Below are 26,918 nucleotides of genomic sequence, written 5' to 3'. Positions count from 1 at the left end.
CACCTACAACTACCACCACGTTTAAAAAAGCTGGGTGGAGATAAGGCATCTCTCTCGAAAAGGGCACAAGGATGAATGACTTTGAATACCTATACGGCGCCTGCCGCTCAAAATTACTTTGATCTGGGCTATGTTAAAACCACAAAAATCAAGTTTTTGAAGTACAGGCTTGGTTTGCTACCCTGTATACAACACCTTCCACCTTGGCAAAAGGAAAAAGCGGGCTCTACCTGCTGCTTATGTGGCTCAGCACCAGAAGACCTGCTGCACCTGCTATTTCTGTATAAATAACTCTCACGAGAACAACTACTAAAATGCCACTACAATCAGCGAAGGGTACGCACCAGGAGACAAGCAGTGCTGGCATGCTTTGCACCAGACGATCCACAACTGAACTGCTGTTTAGTAAAGTTCCTGAGGTCATGCAAAAAGAAAATGCCAGCACAGTACTCACTAATGATCTTTAGTCGTTTAGAACAAGCCGTAAGTCCAATACGGAGGTTCGAAGTGGATGCTCCCCACCTTTTACTCTATTCTTGTCACTAATACACTTTATACAAATCCAAAGCACTTCTCTGAACTTTGGCATAAGTACTGATGGAAAGTATGGACTGGAATTAAGTATGTTGCACCTAACGACCCACGACCGAACTGCCGTCTAGTAAAGGTCCTGAGGCTATGCGGACAGAAAATTGTAGCATAATAGCTACTAATTATTTTAGATATTTTAGATGTCTGGAACAGGTGAAAGCCTAATATGATCATTTGCAGAGGATGCTCCATACCATTTACACTGTCTTGGTACTAAAGCACTTTATTGAAGTTTATAGTCCCTCTTTGCATTTTTACTGATTTCCAACATAATTAGTGAAGGGAAGTATGGACTGGAACCAAGTACCTTCAAATGATATGTGCAAATTCAAAAACAACTTGGTAGGGAAACTTGATTTACACTTGTTTGATCACAACATAGATTTAAATAATTATAAATATAAGATATATCAATTGTGAATTATTTTATATGTATATTTGTTTTTTTAATTGAAACTATTTTTGTATTGCAACGGTTTTAATTAACTATGCACATAAAATAAACTGTAAACATTTGCACAAGCTGCTTTAATGGGTGCTGCTTACACTTCTGTCAATTATGGACAGTTCCATCTCCATCGTTGTCAGTAGCCTCATCTGTGTGCTAGTAAAATGGCTTCTCTAAGTTAAGATGAATGAGTGGACCTCCTGGGTACTTAGGCCTGGATTTCTTTTTTTGGGACAAAAGCTTTGCACAAATATGTCAAGGGCTTCCTGCGGTTGTTGCGGGACTTGGCAAAATGTGAAAATCTCTTAATTGATATTGTGTTTCATGAATTTAAAGCTATCTAATGTAGATCTTTACATGGATAATGGAGCTTTAGATGAGTCTCTCTACAGTTTACTACCCGGGGGGTTTCTGAGGCAAGAGCACTCTAGAGGAAAAGAAGCACGTTTGCTGTGCTCTTCTGTGTAGTATAAACCCTTGGTCTTTCCTCAACTTGCTACCAACTGTTTGTGGATGTGATGAGTGGGAGTCGGAGAAAGAGAACGAACAAGAAACTGAAAAGTCAAGTGCACTAGTTCTTTGTTTCAAACTCCAGTTACATAATATTTTTAGGTCTGAATTTAAAAGCCTATAATACAGTTGTCAAACGACAGTATACAAAGAATGGATTTTGCATCTACCCACTTAAACATTTGACTTTCTTCAGCCATCCTTTTTTTTCTGCAATGGGTGTGAAACTTTGGCTTCTGTGTCTTAGCACAGACAAGTGTAGTCATCGCTCACCAAATGCGGCTCGCTGTTTAGTTTGCATCGTTCCGCCTCCAATCCACTGCTTGCATTGATCGGCCTGAGGGACTACTTTACAGCTATAGTCAGTGGTGGCCAGCGACAGGGCGGGAGAGGGTGTAAAAAATTTAAATAAAGACAAGCTTACCTTCTCGCTGCGTCTCTCCTCCGCCGTCTCCCCCGTCAGGCCGGAAACAGGCACCCAAGTTCTCCTAAGCCAATCACAATACTGCAATGCAGCGTTGTGATTGGTCTGGGCACCGTGGTTCGGTGCTCAGATGGGGACTCGGAGCCTGGGCATGTTCTCTGCCCAGGCTGTAATGCATCCTGGGTAGAGAACATGCCAATTGCGCATGACTGGCCGGCCAAACATTCATGGTCACTTACGGAGTGCCACCACTCCTCCCCCTGCTCTTTGAGCAGCCCCGCCAAGCTGGCGTAGCAGGAACAAATAAAATGATGATATCAAATTATTATTTTATTTTTTTACGCTGCAACGCACCGCTCCTTACTTTACCACTTTCTAAATGCTCCTACTGGCTGCCTCTAGTGTGTCTCACTCTCATCGTAATGTATTAGCTCTGAATGCAAATTGAAACTACATTTTTGGCTTTGCAAGTGCTTGATTAAATAGAGAGCCCACTTGCTGGTAACCGATGGAGATGCACTGCAATCACGTCTTTTGCTCTTCTTCAATCCAATGTTTCGCTTGTGTGCACAGATTGGCATGCAGTTGCACAAGGGCCAGGCATTTCCTCGAATTCGTGTGACAGAGGCACTGGGTTCGCTGTAGCTGGAGGTAACATGAAGAACTGCTTGAGTGAAGCCGTGTGCATCCGCATCCTGACACAGGGCGGCCTCGTAATCCTGCCTTTCATCATGTGCCAAAGGGTGCTTTAATTGGAAGTCTTGGAGCTGTTTGAAAATAGGTTGACCGGTTACAGGGGAATAGATGAAAGTGTTGGCGCGTTCTAAGCGCCGTCTTTAGGCACTCACCGGTTCATTTATATTGTGTGTGTGTGTTTTTTTTCCCTTAAAGGCCATCTTCTATTTCTGGATTGTTTCGCTTTCGGGGAGTCAGCATTTTCTATAAATCCTGTTAATTAGCTTCTTTACCAGAGTTTTCTGTGATCTAAAATCTATTTGGTTAAATAATGCCAAAATTGCTTTCATTCTCCTTACCGAAGAATGTGCATTTACCATAGGCCAGACTGTTAATCACTCCGCGGTCAGTGGCATAATGCAATGAGCCCCCCCACACACACACACACACACACCTCCCACACACACCCCAAAAAAAATGTTAAGCGAGGATCCGGAGTCATCGCCTACCCAGGGCTTTAAGGGGGATAAAAAAACTGGGGGATGGCCAATGTAAGTAAGGGCGTAGCTTAAAACATGTAAGTTAAAGATGTGCTTAGCATAGTGTGCCGCCCGACTTGTACTTTGCTGTTTCTGTCATTGCATCCAGATATATAATATAACAAGTAACATCACACCTACAACAAGTCAGGACTATTGGCTTTGTCAGTGGTCAAGAGAGTCCTGAGGCGGAAAGCCGGGACTGTATGTTTTTAATTGCTAAAACTGCTAAACTGCTTGTTTGAAGTGAAAAATCACCACTGCTTTTTTCAACCTGCACTTCAGGAAGTTTGTAAATATTGAACTGTGCACTTACCCGATTTCACCATTTTAAACTACTAACTACCGCTGTGTGTAGCGGAGTGCTGTCCCGCCCTAAAGATTCGCCCAGAGCTTGAGTCTCTTCACCTGTGCCCGCTCTCTACCCCCACAGCAGCCGAGTAGGCGCTGCTTGGGGTCCCGCCATTTTTGAACAGGGCGAGCAGACGATTGCTTGGCCCTTCCCCGCCCTCACGTCATTGCCAGCATAAAAGCTGCTAGAACCCCCCGCTGAATACGAGTGAGTGTGGTTGTGTTGCGACAGAGAGTCCTGAGGCGGAAAGCCAGGACTGTATGTTTTTAATTGCTAAAACTGCTAAACTGCTAAAACTGCTTGTTTGAAGTGAAAAATCACCACTGCCTTTTTTAACCTGCACTTCAGGAAGTTTGTAAATATTGAACTGTGCACTTACCCGATTTCACCATTTTAAACTGCTAACTACCGCTGTGTGTAGCGGAGTGCTGTCCCGCCCTAAAGACTCGCCCAGAGCTTGAGTCTCTTCACCTGTGCCCGCTCTCTACCCCCACAGCAGGCGCTGCTTGGGGTCCCGCCATTTTTGAACAGGGCGAGCAGACGATTGCTTGGCCCCTCCCCGCCCTCACGTCATCGCCAGCATAAAATGATGCCCTCTCCCAGGAGGCGCAGCGGACGGGCGCAGCGGCGGCGCGCGGAGCGCCGAAGGCATGCCAAAGGTAAGCCCGTCTGCGCCTCGATCGGGCCCAGGGCCTTACCCCCCGGTCGACCCATGCAGTACTCTAAAGAAACCCTGCTAGGCCTGAAACAAAAGACATCTACCTGCACCCCATCTTTTAACATGGAGAACTGGGCAGGACCATGGAGTTGCTACACATGCAAAAATAGTTTTGGGTACACTCAAACAAAGAGCCCCCTATGCCATAACAAAACGGAAAACCTACACTGTGGGCTTGTCAATGTTAGGTCCATGGGCAAGCATGCCCAACATATCTTTGATTTAATCTCTGAAAGGGAGCTGGACTGTCTCTTTATGACAGAAACCTGGCTAACCCAGAACAGCAACCCAGATGTGGCGACCGCTCTCCCCCAGGGATACCTCATTGCCAGAGAAGACAGACCCCTCCAGAGAGGCGGAGGTATAGCAATTGTATACAGGGACTCATTGAGTTGCCTAACTTTCCCAATCCCAGGTATCAAAGGTGCGGAAAGCATAGGTTTCGCTCTAAGGGTGCATGATTCCTTCACCTTCTCAGGAGCACTAATATTCCGACCACCGGGAACACCCACTGACTTCACGAATAGTATTGGAGAAGCAGTAGGGGACCTAGCCCTGAAATCCACCAACTACACGATCTTAGGAGACACCAACATACACCTAGACTCCCTCTCAGACCATTCCACCTTGGGCTTTACTGACACAATGAAGGTCCTAGGCCTCAAAATACACACCACCATGCCCACACACAATGGAGGACACATCCTCGACTGCATCTGTTCAAACCTGGATACACTCCTTGTAAAAAAACCCCCAAGAACTAACCTGGTCCGACCACAGCTACATCCCTTTTGAACGCCAAGGGATAGTGACACACAAACCTGGTCCGAACACAGCTACATCCCTTTTGAACTCCAAGGGATAATGACACACAAACCTGGGAATATACCATGCGCTCCCCAGGAAGGGCCCCACTGGAAGGATCTAACAGGACAACCGGGGTTTCTAATTAAGGCACTAGAAACCATACCGCTATCAGTAGGGGACCCTGGGAAGGATAGCCAGTCTTTTAGGGAATGATGGATGCCCTATCTATAGAGAATGGCAAAACAGCACCAAGATCAAGACGAAACAGGAAACATAGAACCTCTGCCCCCTGGTTTTCCCCAACCCTAAAGGAAGAACAAAGGAAGGTCAGGGCTTTAGAGGGAACTTGGTGCAGAAACTATGACACAACCGACCAGACCAGGTATAAAGTGGCTCGCCGACACTACCACGGGATGATAAAAATAGCCATAAAATACTTTTACACCGATGCCATAATAAACAGCAACAATAAACAAAAAGAAATCTTCAACATCGTCAACTCCTATATCAACCCCAAAACCATGCAGAGAGAAATTCCCCCCTCCCAAACCCTGTGCAACAAGATTGCTGACTACTTCCATAAAAAAATACAGACGCTTACCAAAGACTTCCTATACCCCCTCCCCCTGGAGGAGTCCCGAATAAACAAGACTAGCGCGATAAACCAGCTATCCTCCTTTCAGCATGTCAGCTTGGAAGAATCCCAGGCAAAAATCCTAAAAATCAAATCAGGCTCCCCTTTCGACCCCTGTCTCCCCCCCTCCCCCGCCCCCCGTATGTCCTCCACACTCTGGTGGAGATCGTGAATCCCATCATCAACAACATTATAAACTCTTCACTTACTTTAGGAGTAGTCCCCGAGGAATGGAAATTGGCAGCAGTAAGACCCCTACAAAAAAAACCATTGCCAGACCCCACCATCCTCACCAATCTGCGACCAATCTCCCTGCTCCCCACCTTTTGTAAACTTACAGAAAAGGAAGTAAATCAACAGCTCACTGCCTTCTTAGAGGCCAACAACATCTGGCACACCAACCAAGCTGGCTTTAGAGCACAGCACTCAACGGAATCAGCTTTAATTTTTTCCTCGGAAACACTCAGAGCAGCGCTAGACCAGGGCAAAAAAGCAGTCCTTATACTCCTAGACCTGTCCGCGGCTTTCGACACGGTGTCCCATACCATCTTGATAGACCGACTAGCCGCGGCAGGGATAACCGGAAAGGTACTGAGCTGGCTGAAAAGTTTCCTAACAAACAGATGACAAGTGGTCACCCTGGACCAGTTCAGATCAGAAGAGATACCACTAAACTCAGGTGTTACCCAGGGCTCCTGCCTAAGCCCGACACTTTTTAATGTATATATGGCCCCCCCTGATTACCCTTATATTATCCTTTGGCATAGCCACCATCTCATATGTGGATGACACACAACTCATCCTAGTGATGGAGGACGAAACCAGCGAAGCAGAGGCCAGGCTTAAAAACTGTCTAAAAGCCACTTTCCATTGGATGAGCACGAATCACCTTAAATGCAATTCGGGGAAGACAGAGATCCTACCTTTTGGAAAGGGAAACTCATTCAACCCAACACTGTGGTGGCCAGAAGACGCTATCGTCCCCCTAACACAGCCAACGCAGTACGAAACCTAGGGATAAAATTTGATCCTTTCCTGAGTTTCCATCAACAAGCAGTAGCCGTGGCAGGGACCTGCTTTGGCATAATATAAGGGCTCAGGAAATTCTTCGACCTAATCCCATTCGCAGCTAGGAAGATGGTGGCAGTAGCCCTCATTACCTCTCGCATCGATTACTGCAACAGCGTATACGCTGGAACTAATAGGACAGTCTGCCACAAATTACAAATGGTGCAGCATGCAGCGGCCAGACTAGTACTAGGATGGAAAAGAAGGACCTCAGCCACGATAGCTATGAGCACCCTGCACTGGTTGCCAATACATAAAAGGGTGCTGTTCAAATTTCTGCTAATCACCTTTAGGGCTTTCAACAGAACAGGACCCAAATACATCGAAAACATGTTCCAACGTTATGTCCCCTCCCGATGTCTGAGGTCCCAAGATGACAACCTCCTTACCATCCCCAAGTTTAGACTCAAAACCAGGGGAGGCAAAGCCCTGGCAGTTTTGGGGTCCAAAGCCTGGAATACACTACCGCCCCCTCTCCGACAAATCCCCACAGAAACCACTTTCAGAAAGACCCTCAAAACCTGGATCTACACCCTATCCAACACACAAGATAAAAACATGATATAACACCCCTATCACGACCTGCCACACGAACAAAGTCACCTGTTTCGTTTACACTCTGAAGCGCTAAGATGCTCCCTGGAGTGTAACCCGCGCTAAATAAAAAACAGTTACATTACATTACAGTTGCATAAGATAAATAAGCAGCAACTATGGCTTGCATATAATATTGAAAAAGTTTCCACTTAAAGCCCTGATGACACCACAATGTTGCTTCTCCCGAGTTCCAAAAAGAGAAAGGAAATCCAGAGAGAAAATGACTCTATTAAAAGGTTTTCCCTTCCCCCTACAACGCTCACCTGGCATGACGCCATGCCGTAACTTCTCCACTAGGGAGAAGTGAGCAGTGTGTGATGTGCCTGCAATCACTGCTGTTTGGAAAAAAAGGGACCGCCTGTGCAAGGCCACAAAACAGAGCCCGATAGAGACCCGTTTTGAGGCCTTCTTTAAAAAACTGCTGGTGCTCAGCACCGTTTAGATCCGGCCCACTTAAAGCCCTGCGCGTACCACAGGTATTTATTTGCCTTGGACTGAATGGGGTCCATCTGAAGGAACAGGAGCCGTCCCTGAAGGTTTGCCTCCTGACAAAATGGGGTATAGGGAGTGCTTGAAATGGAAAAATAGAAGTGCAGGTACTCTGCACCAAAATACATGCTTGTTTCTGAAGTGTCGGTACTCTCCCTCTCAAGATAAATAAAAAAGTGCTGGTACTCAGTACGAGGCAGTCATGGCTCATTTAAAGCACCGGGTATAGTCCATTCATTCCATGGCCTGCTCTGTCATATGAAGCACTGGCCCCAATGCGACGGCTTTGGAATAATAGGGTGGGATTTCCCCCGAGACCTAGGACTCCCTAGCTTGACCCTTTACACAAATTGATCAGAGCAGGCAGCATATGAGTATGTGCTTGCCAGGTCTAGTGCGGCGTGAGACTTCAAAGAGCACACTGCTGGCTTCTTTCTACCATGGTACACAACTACAGTTACAATGGAGGCCTACTGAGGCTGCAACGACAACAAACAAGCATTGGCATAGCCAATAGGTCTCGCTTTTTGGACCCTATTAGTATTTAGTTATGCATCAGAATATCCTTGGAAGGAAGAGGATTCCCTTGAGACAAAGCTAAGTGGAGGTTTAGAATACTAAACCTTACAGTGTCAAAGTTACATACAACAGAAACATATGAAAGTTAAAAATTCATTTATTTTGAATAAATTAAAACACACAATAGGGCAAACTAATCTAAATCCCTAAGAATAAAACACAATAAAACAATTGACTCAATAATGACCCGCACTATCGAGAACAGACAAAGATGGGTACAACATAAAAATTGTTGGCTACAACTTGTACATTCCTGCTCCGTGGTTGAACAACCAGTGTTGTACTGCTACGACATCGGCATATCAAATCTGGTTATGGAGACTTGAATTGTACGGTAAGTAGCGTCGACGCGTTTCGGCGGGTTCTCTTATTGGTTACCACCTTTATCAAGACAAGATTTATTCTGTCCTTACCAGGGAGTGTTAACAATCGCCCCTGAGTTGAAAGATGGACTTATATAAGTCTTCTGAGTAAAACTTCTTGAAACCAGACAGCAGTATTACTTGAGCCTTCTATAGTATCTGCTACTAGTGGGTTGTCCTGTTATACCTATTTAAGTTCGAATAAGTTCCCCTTGGTTCGCCGTTCCAGGTTTTTTTGCGAAATGTAAAAGATAGATTTTGTTCGATTTATTTAAAGGCTAGGCCAGAGTTGCCATTTGGAGTGTTCATGAAGTCCCAGTTAGGGTAGCTTGATTTTAGAGTTAGTCCTTTCTGGTCTCTTTCTCCCTCTTGGCTATTTCAGTAATTGTCTACTTGAATGGCACAGGATTCCAATGTCCATCTGGTAGTCTATCCTGGCCTTTGTTAAACTACCTATTCCTTATGGAAATGTTCCGCTGTCTGTGGGGGTCCGCCTTGAATACAGAATATCCTCGGTGCAACAACGCCAACTGTTGCATGGCAAAAACACTTATAAGGTCCCAAAAGCGAGACCTATTGGCTATGCCAATGCTTGTTTTGAAAGTTGCTGGGCACCGTGTGGTGGGGGCTAAGTAGGTGCACAGTAGGCGTAGACACAGCATCTATGTATATTTACATATTTAGTCCATGGGATAAAGCCGTGGGCCTACATCAACAAGTCACTTTCTATTTTATGCAAATGTTGTCCCCTTATATTTAGCAAATGAATGAGGCCATCAAACGTGAACAAAAGCAACACAGACTCCTGTGGCTAAGCCACTCGACCAAATGTAATGTGGACCTGCTCACGCAGTGAGTGATACTGAAACTGTTCCACGCGCGAATAAGAAACAGCACAGGGAACGTTGCTGAGACTGCACAATGAGCTGTAAAGAGACAGCGAAAAGAACAATAGAGGACTGTCCCTCCTGTGGTACCGAGTCTTACGATGAGTGACACAAAGATTTCACAGGGAAACTGTAGAGTGAGACACACAGAGACAGCAGCATGAGTGGTAGACAGACTGGACTGTGAGTTCATTGTGAGTGCTACAAGGGCCGCACAGTAGGGTTGCAGAGGCTGAATCTTGAGTGACACTAGGACAGCACAAGGAGTGACACAGAGATAGGGCAGGAGAGTGAGTGTAACAGAGACTGGGCAGGAGAGTGAGTGTAACAGAGACAATACAGAGACTGCACTAAAACTGACGCACAGGCTACTTACTGTCAGCTAGACCGAGACTGCACTATGAGTGGTCCAGAGACCGCAAGTCAGTGATGCAGAGACTGCCCAGTGAGTGAGACAGCAGCAGGAGTTACATGGAAACTCAACATTGGATGCTACGCACACAGCACTATGAGGAGCACAGAAACTGCACGTGCATTGCCAGCAGCATCAAAAGATTTGTCAATATTAAGAACAGACAGAGATACACTACGGCCGACAAACAGACACAAAGACAGACAGACGGACACAGACCGACAGACACACTGACAGACAGACAGACACACACACACACACACACACACACACACAGTGAAAGAGCACATGCTTCCCCTTCTTGGAGAATAATAAGGACACAGACAGACACACACACAGGCAGACACACACGCAGACAGACACAGACACACACACACACACCCACCCAGACAGACACACACACACACACACACACACACACACACACACACACACACACACACACACACAGACAGACACAGAACGACAGACACACACACACACACACACACACACACACACACACAGACACAGACAGACTCAGACAGACAGACATACAGACAGAGACAGTGCAAAGTGAATTGTGTACCAAGGAGAGAGGGAGAGCTTTGTGCTGCTAAACCTACGCACGAGTGAAAGTTGAGTTTCTTATGCATTTCCTATTGAACAACAATAACAAAGCTGTAGCGCCTCCAGGCACTATCTGAAACACCTGAGCCGACTAACTGGCTGGGGCGTCTACAGCATCAGGGCAACAAACCCAAACACTCAACTCTAAGGACAAACTCCTGGAAACACACACCGCACGCCCAGGGTGGAGCCTGGGCAAGCACGTGCAGGACAGGCTGCAAGCACATATAACAATAAAAAATCCGCAAACTCCGATTTGTCACATAACCAAGGCCCGTGAGGAGTCCGCGTGCATGAGCAAAGTGTGTGCACCCACCTAGCAGAGAAAGACACACAAGCGCCGGGGAGAGGTGGTGGGACAGCAGGCTCAGCCCGAGAGAAGACACCGGGGGTGTGCAGCTGAAACACAGGGTTTTACAGGCAGAAACTAGGGTGGGGAGAAAAATAAAGGCTTAAACGAGGTTGCGGACAGTCACAGCCTAATTAAGGCAGGGAAACTGGTACACACACAGAGTACGTACAAGACACAGGTGCTGAAGGCAGGAGCACCCCACGGTGTATGCACCACTTGACTCATCCCTTCGTACATACTTTAGAGCATGGGTACTCACAAACTTTCTCTCGGGGGCCAAATTTACAGTGTGGTTTGTGTCCGAGGGCCGCACTGGTGGGGGCGGGGTCAGTGGGGGCAGGGGCGGGGCTAGAGCAAAAAAAAAAACTGTGACCATGAGGTTGATCACAAGTCCCTGCAGTGGACGCCTTTGTCCACTGAGCCACCAGACCCGGCATACACACCTCTCTCTCTCTCTCTCTCTCTCTCTCTCTCTCTCTCTCTCTCTCTCTCTCTCTCTCTCTCTCTCTCTCTCTCTCTCTCTCTCCCTCTTCCCCTCCCCCTCTTCCCCTCCCCCCCTCTTCCCCTCCCTCTTCCCCTCCCCCTCTCCCCCTCCCTCTCCCCCCCTCCCCCTCTCCCTCTCCCTTTCCCCCTTTCCCCCTCCCCCTTCCCCCTCTCCCTCCCCCTCTCCCTCTCTCTCCCTCCCTCTCTCCCTCTGTCTCCCTGTCTCACTCACACTGACTCTCTGTCTCCATCTCTCCCTCTGTCTCATTCACTCTGACTGTCTCACTCACACTGACTGTCTCACTCTCTCTCTGTTATACTCTCTCTCTCTGTCTCACTCTCTCTCTGTCTCACTCTCTCTGTTTCATTCTCCCTCACTCTATTTCCCTCTCCCTCACTCTATTTCCCTCTGTCTCACTCTATTTCCCTCTGTCTCACTCTATTTCACTCTGTCTCTGTTTCCCTCTCCCCCTCTCTCCTTCCCTCTCCCTCCTTCCCTCTGTCTCCCTCTCTCTCCTTCTCTCTCCCTCATTCCCTCTGCCTCCCTCTCTCTCCTTCCCTCCCCCTCACTCTGAGGTCTCCCTCTCTCACCTTCCCTCCCCTCCCTCTGAGGTCCACCTCCCTCCCTCTCTCTCCCTCCCTCTCTCTCCCTTCCTCTGTCTCCCTCACTCTGAGGTCTCCCTCTCTCTGAGGTCTCACTCTCTCTGAGGTCTCCCTCTCTCTGAGGTCTCCCTCACTCTGAGGTCTCCCTCACTCTGAGGTCTCCCTCTCTCTGAGGTCTCCCTCTCTCTGAGGTCTCCCTCTCTCTGAGGTCTCCCTCTCTCTGAGGTCTCCCTCTCTCTGAGGTCTCCCTCTCTCTGAGGTCTCCCTCTCTCTGTCTCCCTCGCTCTGTCTCCCTCCCTCTGTCTCCCTCCCTCTGTCTCCCTCCCTCTGTCTCCCTCCCTCTGTCTCCCTCCCTCTGTCTCCCTCCCTCTGTCTCCCTCCCTCTGTCTCCCTCCCTCTGTCTCCCTCCCTCTGTCTCCCTCCCTCTGTCTCCCTCGCTCTGTCTCCCTCCCTCTGTCTCCCTCGCTCTGTCTCCCTCGCTCTGTCTCCCTCCCTCTGTCTCCCTCGCTCTGTCTCCCTCGCTCTGTCTCCCTCCCTCGCTCTGTCTCCCTCCCTCGCTCTGTCTCCCTCCCTCGCTCTGTCTCCCTCCCTCGCTCTGTCTCCCTCCCTCGCTCTGTCTCCCTCCCTCGCTCTTGTCTCCCTCCCTCGCTCTGTCTCCCTCCCTCTCCCTCCCTCGCTCTCCCTCCCTCGCTCTGTCTCGCTCTGTCTCCCTCCCTCGCTCTGTCTCCCTCCCTCGCTCTGTCTCCCTCCCTCGCTCTGTCTCCCTCCCTCGCTCTGTCTCCCTCCCTCGCTCTGTCTCCCTCCCTCGCTCTGTCTCCCTCCCTCGCTCTGTCTCCCTCCCTCGCTCTGTCTCCCTCCCTCGCTCTGTCTCCCTCCCTCGCTCTGTCTCCCTCCCTCGCTCTGTCTCCCTCCCTCGCTCTGTCTCCCTCCCTCGCTCTCTCTCCCTCCCTCGCTCTGTCTCCCTCCCTCGCTCTGTCTCCCTCCCTCGCTCTCTCTCCCTCCCTCGCTCTCTCTCCCTCCCTCGCTCTCTCTCCCTCCCTCGCTCTCTCTCCCTCCCTCGCTCTCTCTCCCTCCCTCGCTCTCTCTCCCTCCCTCCCTCGCTCTCCCTCCCTCGCTCTGTCTCCCTCCCTCCCTCGCTCTCCCTCCCTCCCTCGCTCTCCCTCCCTCCCTCCCTCTCCCTCCCTCCCTCCCTCGCTCTCTCTCCCTCCCTCGCTCTGTCTCCCTCCCTCGCTCTGTCTCCCTCCCCCGCTCTGTCTCCCTCCCCCGCTCTGTCTCCCTCCCCCGCTCTGTCTCCCTCCCTCGCTCTGTCTCCCTCCCTCGCTCTGTCTCCCTCCCTCGCTCTGTCTCCCTCCCTCGCTCTGTCTCCCTCCCTCGCTCTGTCTCCCTCCCTCGCTCTGTCTCCCTCCCTCGCTCTGTCTCCCTCCCTCGCTCTGTCTCCCTCCCTCGCTCTGTCTCCCTCCCTCGCTCTGTCTCCCTCGCTCTGTCTCCCTCGCTCTGTCTCCCTCGCTCTCCCTCCCTCCCTCGCTCTCCCTCCCTCCCTCGCTCTCCCTCCCTCGATCTCCCTCCCTCCCTCGATCTCCCTCCCTCCCTCGATCTCCCTCCCTCCCTCGATCTCCCTCCCTCCCTCGCTCTCCCTCCCTCCCTCTCCCTCCCTCTCTCTCCCTCCCTCTCCCTCCCTCTCCCTCCCTCTCCCTCCCTCTCTCTCCCTCCCTCTCTCTCCCTCTCTCTCCCTCCCTCTCTCTCCCTCCCTCTCTCTCCCTCTCTCTCCCTCCCTCTCTCTCCCTCTCCATCCCTCACTTTCCATCCCTCCCGCCCTCTCTCTCGCTCTCCCTCGCTTGCTCTCCCTCGCTCGCTCTCTCTCCTCCCTCCCTCTCTCTCGCTCTCCCTCGCTTGCTCTCCCTCCCTTCCTCCCTAGCTCTCTCTCCCTCCCTCCCTCCCTCGCTCTCCCTCCCTCTCTCGCTCTCCCGCGCTTGCTCTCCCTCCCTCCCTCGCTCTCCCTCCCTCGCTTGCACTCCCTCCCTCGCTCTCCCTCTCCCTCGCTTGCTCTCCCCCCTCCCTTGCTTGCTCTCCCTCCCTCGCTTGCTCTCCCTCCCTCGCTTGCTCTTCCTCCCTTGCTTGCTCCCATGCTTGCTCTCCCTCCCTCGCTCTCCCTCCCTCGCTCTCCTTCGCTCTCCCTCGCTCTCCCTCCCTCACTCTCCCTCCCTCACTCTCCCTCCCTCGCTTGCTCTCCCTCCCTCGCTCTCCCTCACTCTCCCTCCCTCGCTCTCCCTCGCTTACTCTCCCTCTCTCGCTCTCCCTCCTCAGCCTGTCTGTGTGTGCCTGGGCTGTGACAGCTTCCAGGCGTACACACACAGCCGCACCCAAGCACTTCACAGGTCTTTAAAAGACCATTGGCATGTTAATGAGGCTTTGTTCACCTCTCAGCGCCCCTGCAGCCCCACTCTGACTATGGTGAGAATCGCCCGGCCCCCACAGAGCAGCAGAGTCTGAGTTGTGCTCTGGTTGCAGACACTTAAAAAAAAAAACTCTGGTATGATGTCTGGAAGGTCCGCAGGCCACCAGGGAAGGCTTGCCGGGCCGCCACTGGCCCGCGGGCCGTACTATGAGTACCCCTGCTTTAGAGGGTCCCAGGGGCACCGTGCAGTGCCGTAACTCGAGGTTGCGGGGGAGAGCTGTACTGGCCCGGTGAGTGCGGTGTTGCAGGGTGAGACTGAGTGGGAGCGTTGTGCTCCTCCTGTGCTGTGGGTGTGCGCTGGGAGGGGCGGTCCTGCCTGCCACTGGTGAGCTGGGTGCTGTGCCGTTTGGTCCAAGTGGCGACACAGAAGAAGAGCTTTCAAAATGTCCGGCCCAAATGTATCATGCTTGCACAAACCATTAGCCTAGCACAATCACATCTATGGTACACCTTTGGGCGTTGACACACTTTCTGAGTAGTTTAAGGGAATTGTTTATGTTGGGCTTATTCTATATGTATGGCAAAATTCTAACGATGTGTCTTACTCGCTAACCAATCGGGGGGGGGGGGGAAGGGTAGAGAAACAGAGCTAAGGGGAAATATAAAGACCGAGACAAATGAGTGGATTAAGTTGGCAAGGGGCAAGACCAAGAAAGGGTGAGGGGAGAGTGAGATTGCCGGATAAAAGATGCAGATGGTAAAGAAAGGAGCATAGGAGACACCAGAGCGAAAGACAGAAAGGAAATTCAGAGGCAGCAGCCTTAGCAATAGAAGCCAACACGGATGATCAGTCACCAAATGGAGGACAGAGTGACAAGGAGAGAGGCAAAAAAAAACCATTGGCCACGAAAGTCATTGCGATCGCTGTGAAAGCGAAAGTGATCGCCATGACGCTACAGCACGCAAGGGATGCGGGCGCAAGCGTGCATGCTTGTGCGGGTTCTAGCAAGCTGATCGCCGGCCTAGTAACATTTCCCAGAGCCCTACTAAATGTCTCGCCCAGAACAGTGCATGAGCTGGCTCAGGTGAGACCTAAAAAAGCAGAAGTGCCTTGCTTGCACACCACCAAAGAAGAGGACCCCTCACTATCGGTCGAATACGCATGCGCTGCACGCAGGGCTCGAGTCGGGGTTACCACGCGGGTGGACGGCGTCCCCCCACTTATTTTACCGGGTGGACGCCGTCCTCCCTGCCAAACAGCTGGACTTCACTCTTTGGCCTCTCTGGGACGAGGAGCTTGTAGCTCACAGCACACTGCTCACACGCTGACTTCTCAGATGCAATCGCATCTAAGGGGTGAGCGAGGGGAGGCAATGAGCCCGATGGTGCAAGCCACCTTTCGTGGCGTCACTTCCGGTTACTGCGTCCCCCCACTTCTTTTTTAGGTCTCGACCTAAAGCATTGTTTTTAGCAATGCTTGTTGTCGAGATTTCTAGTAAGCAGTCCGAAAAGTCTGCCAACGGCGGATTAGCCACAGTTCATGTGGTCTATGCGCGTGCACAAACCAGCCACGTCACAAACCACCATTTGTCTGTGCCTCGCATCAGACTTCAAAGCTGCCACTCCCCCACCCCATCAGACTTCAAAGGAATGCGCTCCCATCCCTGCCACAGCAATGCCGAGAGCTTGTTTACCATCCTTTTACCAAGCTGACTTTTCTCCTACTGCTGCTTACATTCAGGAAATTGTTAACACTGTGGGATTCCATGCTTTTTCTTTCTCTCTCCCCGCGCACCCATTCCTCTTACCACCCACTCTCTCCATGTTGCTCTCACCCCACCTAGCTAGTATGTTTATTCCTCTACCCATTCCCACCCTGCTTGGCTTTTTTTTTTTTATTTAAACCCAACCCACTCTTGTTTCCCCCATCCCTATTTGCCAACCCTTGCTGCACTGCCCTTCTAATTTTTTTAATTCACACTTTTAAAAAACTTCTTTGGAGTGCTCATCTGTTTCATTTTGCTACCATGATACTTTTATTTCTGTATGTGCCCTTTCACATACCTTTTATCTATATTTTTTACTTATACTACAAGCGCATACACCATCTTGGTAACCCATTCACACCTATAGGTCACCATGCTGGGGCAACCATAGTAAGTGAGCTGACTGCCCGCTCACTCCGGTGCACTTCGCTACACCACGGAACAGCACTCTCGAATTCCCCCCATGCTCGGGACCAAGTTGTAATTTCGAGCTAGTCCCGCCTTGCCTGTATTCTTAACTTCCACAGCTTTCATTAGTTCCAGATAGGCCTCACTGGGTATGAGCCAACATGCCCTTGCTTAAGAAGTTTGGACACCAGGCCTCACACCCCCCCTTCACCCTCACCCCCCCTTCACCCTCACTCACCCTCACCCACCCTTTCACCCTCACACACCCTTTCACCCTCACACACCCTCTCACCCTCACACACCCTCTCACCCTCACACACCCTCTCACCCTCACACTCACTCACCGACCCTCACCCTCAAACCCCCTCACACACCCACTCCCCCTCACAACCCTCTCACTCACACTTACCCTCACCCACTCACACCCCCACACCACCTCACCCTCACACCCTCACACAAACCCTCACCCACCCCCACCCTCTCACCCACACACACCCTTCCACCCTCACACACCCTCACCCACCCCCTCACACACACCCTCACCCCCTCACGCCCCCACACACCCTCTGCACGCCACACACTGCTGCACACCTCACACTGCTGCACACTGCTGCATTACTCATACTACTGCATGCTGCACACTGCTTCCCGCCTCACACTGCTTCCCGCCTCACACTGCTGCACGCCTCACACTGCTGCACACTGCTGCATTACTCACACTGCTGCATTACTCACACTGCGCCACGCCACACACTGCTGCACTCCATACACTGCTGCACTCCATACACTGCTGCACTCCATACACTGCTGCACGCCTCACACTGCTGCACGCCTCACACTGCTGCACGCCTCACACTGCTGCACGCCTCACACTGCTGCATGCCTCACACTGCTGCACCCCGCACACTGCTGCACGCCGCACACTGCTGCACCCCGCACACTGCTGCACGCCGCACACTGCTGCACGCCTCACACTGCTGCGCGCTGCACTGCTGCGCGCTGCACACTGCTGCACGCTGCACACTGCTGCACGCTGCACACTGCTGCACGCCGCACACTGCTGCACTACTCACACTGCTGCACGCCGCACACTGCTGCACGCCTCACACTGCTGCACGCCTCACACTGCTGCACGCCTCACACTGCAGCATTATTCACACTGCAGCATTACTCCCACTGCTGCACGCCACAAACTGCTGCACGCCTCACACTGCTGCACGCCTCACACTGCTGCACGCCTCACACTGCTGCATTACGCACACTGCTGCACGCCTCACACTGCTGCACGCTGCACACTGCTGCACGCTGCACACTGCTGCACGCCTCATACTGCTGCACGCCTCACACTGCTGCATGCCTCACACTGCTGCATGCCTCACACTGCTGTATGCCTCACACTGCTGTATGCCTCACACTGCTGCACGCCTCACACTGCTGCACGCCTCACACTGTTGCACGCCTCACACTGCTGCACGCCTCACACTGTTGCACGCCTCACACTGTTGCACGCCTCACACTGCTGCACGCCTCACACTTCTGCACGCCTCACACTGCTGCACGCCTCACACTGCTGCATTACTCATACTGCTGCATGCTGCACACTGCTGCACGCCTCACACTGCTGCACGCCTCACACTGCTGCTTGCCTCACACTGCTGCTTGCCTCACACTGCTGCTTGCCTCACACTGCTGCTTGCCTCACACTGCTGCTTGCCTCACACTGCTGCATTACTCACACTGCTGCACGCCACACACTGCTGCACGCCACACACTGCTGCACGCCTCACACTGCTGCACGCCTCACACTGCTGCACGCCTCACACTGCTGCACGCCTCACACTGCTGCACGGCTCACACTGCTGCACGGCACACACTGCTGCACGGCACACACTGCTGCACGGCACACACTGCTGCACGGCACACACTGCTGCACGCCTCGCACTGCTGCACGCCACGCACTGATGTACGCCACGCACTGATGCACGCCTCGCACTGATGCACGCCTCGCACTGCTGCACGCCTCGCACTGCTGCACGCCTCGCACTGCTGCACGCCTCGCACTGCTGCACGCTGCACACTGCTGCACCCTGCACACTGCTGCATGCTGCACACTGCCGCACACTGCTGCAGTTCTCACACTCCTGCACGCCACACACTGCTGCACTGTACACACTGCTGCACTGTACACACTGCTGCACTGTACACACTGCTGCACGCCGCACACTGCTGCACGCCGCACACTGCTGCACTCTGCTGCACGCCTCACACTGCTGCACGCCTCACACTGCTGAACACCACACAACACCACCACATCACCATAGGACACCGACACATCACTATAGGACACCATCGCATCACTATAGGACACCATTGCATCACTATAGGACACCATTGCATCACTATAGGACACCATTGCATCACTATAGGACACCATCGCATCACTATAGGACACCATCGCATCACTATAGGACACCATCGCATCACTATAGGACACCATCGCATCACTATAGGACACCATTGCATCACTATAGGACACCATTGCATCACTATAGGACACCATTGCATCACTATAGGACACCATCGCATCACTCTGGGACACCACCACATCACTCTGGGACACCACCACATCACTCTGGGACACCACCACATCACTCTGGGACACCACCACATCACTCTGGGACACCACCACATCACTCTGAGACACTACCACATCACTCTGAGACACCACCACATCACTCTGGGACGCCACCACATCACTCTGGGACGCCACTACATCACTCTGGGACTCCACCACATCACTCTAGGACACGACCACATCACTCTGGGAGACCACCACATCACTCTGGGACACCACCACATCACTCTCTCTGGGACACTACCACATCACTCTGGGACACCACCACATCACTCTGGGACACCACCACATCACTCTGGGACACCACCACATCACTCTGGGACACCACCACATCACTCTGGGACACCACCACATCACTCTGGGACACCACCACATCACTCTGGGACACCACCACATCACTCTGGGACACCACCACATCACTCTGGGACACCAACACATCACTCTGGGGCACCACCACATCACTCAGGGGCACCACCACATCACTCAGGAACACCACCAAATCACTCAGGGACACCACCACATCACTCAGGGACACCACCACATCTCTCTGGGACACCACCACATCACTCTGGGACACCACCACATCAGTGGGACACCACCACATCACTCTGGGACACCACCACATCACTCTGGGACACCACCACATCACTCTGGGACACCACCACATCACTCTGGGACACCACCACATCACTCTGGGACACCACCACATCACTCTGGGACACCACCACATCACTCTAATACACCACCACATCACTCTAATACACCACCACATCACTCAGCCCAACCACATCATCGCTCAGCACCACAACAGCATCGCTCAGCACCATAACAGCACTGTCCTTGCTTGTTACCAACAAGCATTACCATAGCCAATAGGACTCGCATTAGAAAAGTGTAAGCTATTGGCTTTGTGAATAGCAATGCTATTAATTTATATATTTTCAAAGCCAACACATGTTTAAAAAAATTGTCCTTTACAGTACCAATAGCTCACACTTTTCTAATGCGAGACCTATTGCATTGCAAATGCTTGTTTAGGACTTGTGGACGGAGGGCGGGCAGCCGGGATTGGCGGGCCTGTGCAGGCAAGGCAGCAAAGTGAGAATTACGGCTACATAGGGCATGTTTTGTTCCAGGGGCCAACCTCCGCCAGGCCCATGCACCTGTACCCTCACAGTCCCACTCACACGCTCACTTTTCTACTCCACGTTCCTCTCGCTCAGCTGCTTTCCCTCCCGATGTTTCACGTTCTTCTGTGAAAGCTTCATACTCCTCTCCCGAAGTAAATGGCCACTCCTGCACCTGTGGGGACCTGATCTGTTTTGCAAGAGCTCTTTCCCAGGAGAGGGCGCAAGGGTCGCAGTTTGCACGCGCCTCCAACCGTCTTCACTGACCTCCCCCTTCCCTGACCGACAGCTTCAATTCCTTTCCTTGATTGGTTGGAGTCTGAAGAGGGCTGATGTTACGCTGGCGGGCGCGTGGTGGCGCTGGTACTATCGTGACAGAGGCAGAGTTGACACTGGGCATATAGACACACTCTCTCACTTTACACGTGCAAGCACACAATACAGACACGCGCACATTCAGACGCAGAGGCAGAGCCTTTGGGACATCGGATATGTTTATTATTTATTTACATTCTCGCTGGCGGATAACGCCACAGACAGCCGCGCTCCTCACATTTCATTCCTTCTGTGTCGCAAAGGAGTGCGCATTGCCTAATTACACCGTGCTGTCAATCACAGCATGACAGGGGGCCTCTCCGGTCCCTGCAGGCTGTGGCAGCACTGAGGATTTCAAATGAGCACAGCTGGACTCTTCAGCTGCACCTCCGAAGTGGGCAGCAACGCCCAGTATGCACAGGCCCATTCAAAGCACTGGTTAGGACACAGGGAAACTTGGAGAAATAACCACCAAATACATACTTAGCATTGGACTTTATGCTGAGGTCGAAATGGGCGGGATCTTTGCGAAACGCTTAGAGCCATAACCAGGACTCGAGTCTGGGGGCACGCGGGTGGACGGCGTCCCCTCCACTCTTTTCATAGGGTGGACGCCGTCCCCCCTGCCAAGAAGCTGGGCCCCACAGAAATATGCTGAATGTGTCCCGGTGTAATTTTTAGACACCGGGGCACGTTGAGCACGTGACGTCATGGGATAATTTGCATATTGTTAGTCCCCCCACTTCGTTTTATAGGACTTGTGTCCTGGCCATAACGTTAAATAGAATATGGAAAGCCAAGTGCAGTACCATCTCCTGCGCCCCTCTCACACTTCGTCATCTATCGCAATGCTCAGCACTGCGCCCATAACAGGGTAACCGCACCTCGGTGTTCATGAATGAATGTAATTTATAAAGCGCAAACTCCTGCCCGTGAGCATCTTGGCGCTATAGAAAACGAATATAGCTGCAGAACTGTTAGAAACGCATCTAGCAGATGATCATGGTTTTTCCTAGTCCAGGGAGAAAAGCCAAGTCAGCCCTTTCTGAAAGAGATAACCCCCAAGATAGAAAATCTTCCCATATAGGTTCCAAAAGAAGGCACCGCATTTCCAACCATACACCCTATGCGGTGTAGCATGCTACCCATGTAGGCAAGTGTTTTCAGTGCTCCACATAGGGGTAATAAGTGCTATATAAATGTTGCAATACAATACAGCAATATGGCCATACGTTTTTTTAATACTCCAAAAACAGTTCCAGCACTTTGTTTAAAACAGCGGTTCGTGGACGGTTAATGTCGACCTTGAGGTGCCTCCTGCTGAAAGCAAAAGTAGTAGTTTCTTGTGCTGTGAAGAAGAGGGTCGGAGAGCTATCGAAGAAACAAACTATTTCACCAAGGTGCCTGCTACCAGTCAGAAATGGAAATGTAAAGGCTGCTTCGGAGCCACTATCGGCTTTAATTGATGGAGTCATTTGAAGTTTCATAGTGTCAAAGATTTATTCTTTTTAGAGGTAAAGTAAAGGTGCTATCAGCTGAATTATGTTCCAAGTCCTTTTAGTGGAAACATAAAAAATTTGCACAATGTACAGTCTGATTACATATTTCTAAAATCTATATATTTTGGAAGCATTTGTTTTATCTAAACACATTTTTTTGCACATTTTGCTGCAGCAGATCTTATTCTGTGTGTAATACATTTTTCAAATAATAGAAGTGATGGCTGGAGCATACAGGTGTCATGCAAGAGCCTTGGCATCAGTTCTTTTCCTTTCATTCCTCCGTACGCCTATCCGGAGTTACCTCCTAACTTTTTCTCGTTGGTTGACAAGTTTTTTTCTCTGAAATTCTTTCCATTGTACAAGGGAATAGTGTCCCCTCCTAAAACAACATGGTTTAAGCCTTGTAGGGAATGTTGCAGACAGATGTGTTTGATCAAACCCCACAAAGTGTGCCTCTGGTGTCTGGGCCATAGCTTCAAGTCATGTGAGGCTTGCACCCAGAGGCAATCTGGGAACGCAGGGCCAAGTTGTATGTCGCGAACACTGCAGGTAGTCACATAGGACCACTCCCGCTGAAAGTTGAGAACGCAGACCCATTCCTGTGACAGCTTATCACAGTCAAAGTCTTTGGACAAATTGAACTCCAAGATGAAGCTCAAGCAGTCCTCATCCCTCTCTCCCCCTGAGAAGTCTTGAGGACGTCAAGGTGCCCCTCGATCTCACTGCTGAGGAGTCAATTATGCAGCTGATCCTAATGCACCCTGAAATTGGTAAAAGCGCCCCATACCGCGCTTTAACTTTAGTAGCGGCAGCAGACCTTTCTTAAGACACGGCTCGTTTAAAGAAAGGGGCGTAGTCTCTATTAACGTAAAAGCACAGTATGGGGCGCTTGTGAAGAACAAGCATTTGCAAGCCAATAGGTCATGAATTTGAGAAACTTTGACCTATTGGTATTGTAAATGACTGCCTTTTATTATTGCAGGTTTTTTTTAGTACAAATAAAAGTAATTGTCATAAACAATTCCAATAGCACAAAATCTCGCACTTGTCAGACCTATTGCATTGCAAATGCTCGTTTTGTATTGGGACAGGGTGGGCTACCCTCCTTTACCGTACTTTTTGTCTTTATTTTATTTTTTATTTTTATTAAAAGAAATAAGTCCTTACTTTCAGTTATACTTTTCCCTTAATTTTACATTTATTTTCAACAGTTTTTTTTATTTACCTGAACCCTTTTCGTTATTTTTTCCCTTTGTTATTGGTGTTATTATTCAATTGCCCCGTGATTATTGTATCCCAAGGTCATTTTACAGAAACTCACATGCTGCCCACCCTGAACTCCCCCACCACATTGTGATCTTTAGTTTATTTGTATCATTTCTTGGGAGACCAGGCACTGCTACACAAACTGCCTCTATCACCATATAGCAGCAAGAATAGTAATTATAACTACTCATTTCTTACATTTAGGAACATAATCTGTCTCAGTGCTAGAGTCTAGCAGCGAATCCTAATCTGAGGCCCATGTTGGGAATGTGAGAAAAGGTGCAATGTTTCAGGAACTTTAATCTGTAATGGGCAAAGCTATTCATGTAATGGTGCCCTTTGCCATCTTTGTCTGATGTAGCTCGCCCTACTACCATCTCAGTGAAAAAGAAGACAAATTAAGCAGACACGATAATAATGCTCAACACACAGGGTGTAATAAATGATGACCGAAGATGCCACCTGTGTGTGTATTTATCTAGCACCGAGGACCTTAAAAACCTAAACAGATATGCTTGCGAAGGGATAGATGTTTTTTCCCCCTTAGGACTCCCCTTTTAAAATCAAAGTTGTTGAAAGTGTACTGTATATCAGTTACTAAATATACTCATTAACGTATTATCTTTTTTTCACCAGGAGGCAGCTTTCCGAAAAGTTGTGCAGGCAACCATGGTGCGAGATCGTCAACATGGACCAGTTGTGGAGCTGAACAGAATTCAGGTAATTTCCAGTCGACGCAGAAGGTCGTATATAGCATGGAATAATCTTATTAATCCATCTCCTGCTGTCAGCTTCTAGAAAGCTGTTGTGTTTATAACTCAGCAAGGCAGCAATACACAGTTTAACCTCGCTTTTCCTCACATGATTTTAAGAGCTATCCAAATTGCCTGCCAGGTATAAAACTGTAGTTGATAAATCAGATGTGCCTACGATTTCAGGCATCACATGCAGTCGCACGAATGAAAGAAGCAGTTGTTAGAAAGCCTTTTCCCCCCTTTATTGACGTTGATGTGTTTAACTTTTTTTGAAAACGCCTCAGGCAAGGCAGGTCGTTTTAAACAAGCATATGCAATGCAATAGGTCTCGCATTAGGAACGTTTGAGCTATTGGTCTTGTTAATGACAAATGTTTTATTTATGTGTCGGTTTTGAAAATAGCGAAATTAATAGCTTTGTCATTTACAATGCCAATACTTTTAATTTTTGCAAATGTGACTCCTATAGCATTTGTAATGCAACATGTTTTGTATTTACGTGACTTAGATGTATTGATATTACAAATAACAATGGCTTTTTGTCATTTATAATGGCAATAGCTTAAACTTTAGTAAATAACTTTTGTGAAGATTATGTTCAGTGTATTTTATTGTGACAAAAATCCAATAACAAGTGAAATGTTAACATATTTTTGTGACATTTGTAATAAAGCTTGGAACATTGAGAGAACATATTTGAACCAATTGTTGAATAGTTGAACAGATTGATGCTGTGGTGGCTCTGAGTGATGTTGTGGTGGCGACGAGTGATGTTGTGGTGGCGACGAGTGATGTTGTGGTGGCGACAAGTGATGCAGTGGCGTTCAGTGATGCTGTAGTCGCGTATAGTGATGTTGTGGTGCCTCTGAGTGATGCTGTGGTGCCCCTGAGCGATTCTGTGGTGGTGCAATAGATAGATATACTGAGGGCGATAGATAGCTAGAGGGAGGGCGAAAGATAAAGTGAGGGCGATAGATAGATAAATAGAGTGAGGGCGATAGACAGATAGGTAGAGTGAGGGGCGATAGATAGACAGAGTGAGGGAGATAGATAGAGTGAGGGAGATAAACAGATAGGTAGAGTGAGGGCGATAGATAGATAGAGTGAGGGCGATGGATAGAGTGAGGGCGATGGATAGAGTGAGGGCGATGGATAGAGTGAGGGCGATGGATAGAGTGAGGGCGATGGATAGAGTGAGGGCGATGGATAGAGTGAGGGCGATGGATAGAGTGAGGGCGATGGATGGAGTGAGGGCGATGGATGGAGTGAGGGCGATGGATGGAGTGAGGGCGATGGATGGAGTGAGGGCGATGGATGGAGTGAGGGCGATGGATGGAGTGAGGGCGATGGATGGAGTGAGGGCGATGGATGGAGTGAGGGCGATGGATGGAGTGAGGGCGATGGATGGAGTGAGGGCGTGTGTGTGTATGTGGTTGTGTGTGTGTATGTGGTTGTGTGTGTGTATGTGGTTGTGTGTGTGTATGTGGTTGTGTGTGTGTATGTGGTTGTGTGTGTGTATGTGGTTGTGTGTGTGTATGTGGTTGTGTGTGTGTATGTGGTTGTGTGTGTGGTCGGGTGTGTGGTCGTATATGTGTGTGGTTGAGTGTGGTTGTGTGATTGTGAGTGCGATTGTGTGTGTTGTGTGGTTGTGTGGATGTGCGTGGTTGTGTGGATGTGTTTGTGTGTGTGGTTGTTTCTGTGTGTGTGCGGTTAGAGAAGGATGTATGTGGAAGAGAGAAGCAGATCAGCACAGCAGAAGAGAACAGGGAGTTAAAGAAGGAGGTGGGTGGAAGAGAGCAGCAGATCAGCACAGGAGAAGAGAACATGGAGTTAGAGAAAGAGGTGGGTGGAAGAGAGCCGCAGATCAGCACGTGAGAAGAAAACAGGGAGTTGGAGAAGGAGGCGGTGGAAGGGAACAGCAGATTAGCACAGGAGAAGAGAACAGGGAGCTAGAGAAGGAGGTGGGTGGAAGAGAGGAGCAGATCAGCACAGCAGAAGATAACAGGGAGTTAAAGAAGGAGGTGGGGTGGAAGAGAGCAGCAAATTAGCAAAGGAGAAGAGAATAGGGAGTTAGAGAAGGAGGCGAGGTGGAAGAGAGCAGCATATCAGCAGAAGAGAACAGGGAGTTAGAGAAGGAGGTGGGTGGAAGAGAGCAGCAGATCAGCACAGCAGAAAAGAATAGGGAGTTAAAGAAGGAGGTGGGGTGGAAGAGAGCAGCAAATTAGCACAGGAGAAGAGAACAGGGAGTTAAAGAACGAGGTGGGGTGGAAGAGAGCAGCAGAACAGCACGGGAGAAGAGAACAGGGAGGTAGAGAAGGAGGCGGGTTGAAGAGAGCAGCAGATCAGCTCTGGAGAAGAGAAGTGAACAGGGGGTTAAATAAGGAGGTGGGTGGAAGAGAGCAGCATAACAGCACTGCAGAAGAGAACATAGAGTTAAAGAAGGAGGCGGGTGGAAGAGAGCAGCAGATCAGCACAGGAGAAGAGAACAGGGAGTTAAAGAAGGAGGCGGGTGGAAGAGAACAGCAGATTAGCACAGGAGAAGAGAAGAGAGCGGAGTTAAGAGAAGGAGGCAGGGTGGAAGAGAGCAGCAGATCAGCACAAGAGAAGAGAA

The 26,918-nt window shown here is 50.0% G+C and overlaps 1 protein-coding gene across 5 annotated transcripts in view; it reads left to right on the top strand.

Annotated features, from left to right (window-relative positions):
• The window catches only part of HERC2 (HECT and RLD domain containing E3 ubiquitin protein ligase 2), a 1,676,463-nt gene that overhangs the window by 1,456,469 nt on the left and 193,076 nt on the right, over positions 1-26,918 (top strand). For all 5 annotated transcript variants that reach the window (XM_086934186.1, XM_086934185.1, XM_086934187.1 and 2 more), the window contains one exon: positions 24,190-24,273. In XM_086934186.1, coding sequence (XP_086790312.1) covers positions 24,190-24,273 — 84 coding nt within the window. The remainder of the gene's footprint in view (positions 1-24,189; positions 24,274-26,918) is intronic.

This window comes from Lissotriton vulgaris, chromosome 8 (assembly GCF_964263255.1).
Source record: "Lissotriton vulgaris chromosome 8, aLisVul1.2, whole genome shotgun sequence".
NCBI classification, from domain to species: Eukaryota; Metazoa; Chordata; class Amphibia; order Caudata; family Salamandridae; genus Lissotriton; species Lissotriton vulgaris.
The sequence above is the reverse complement of the archived record's forward strand: the minus strand, read 5'-3'. Positions and strand labels throughout refer to the sequence as shown.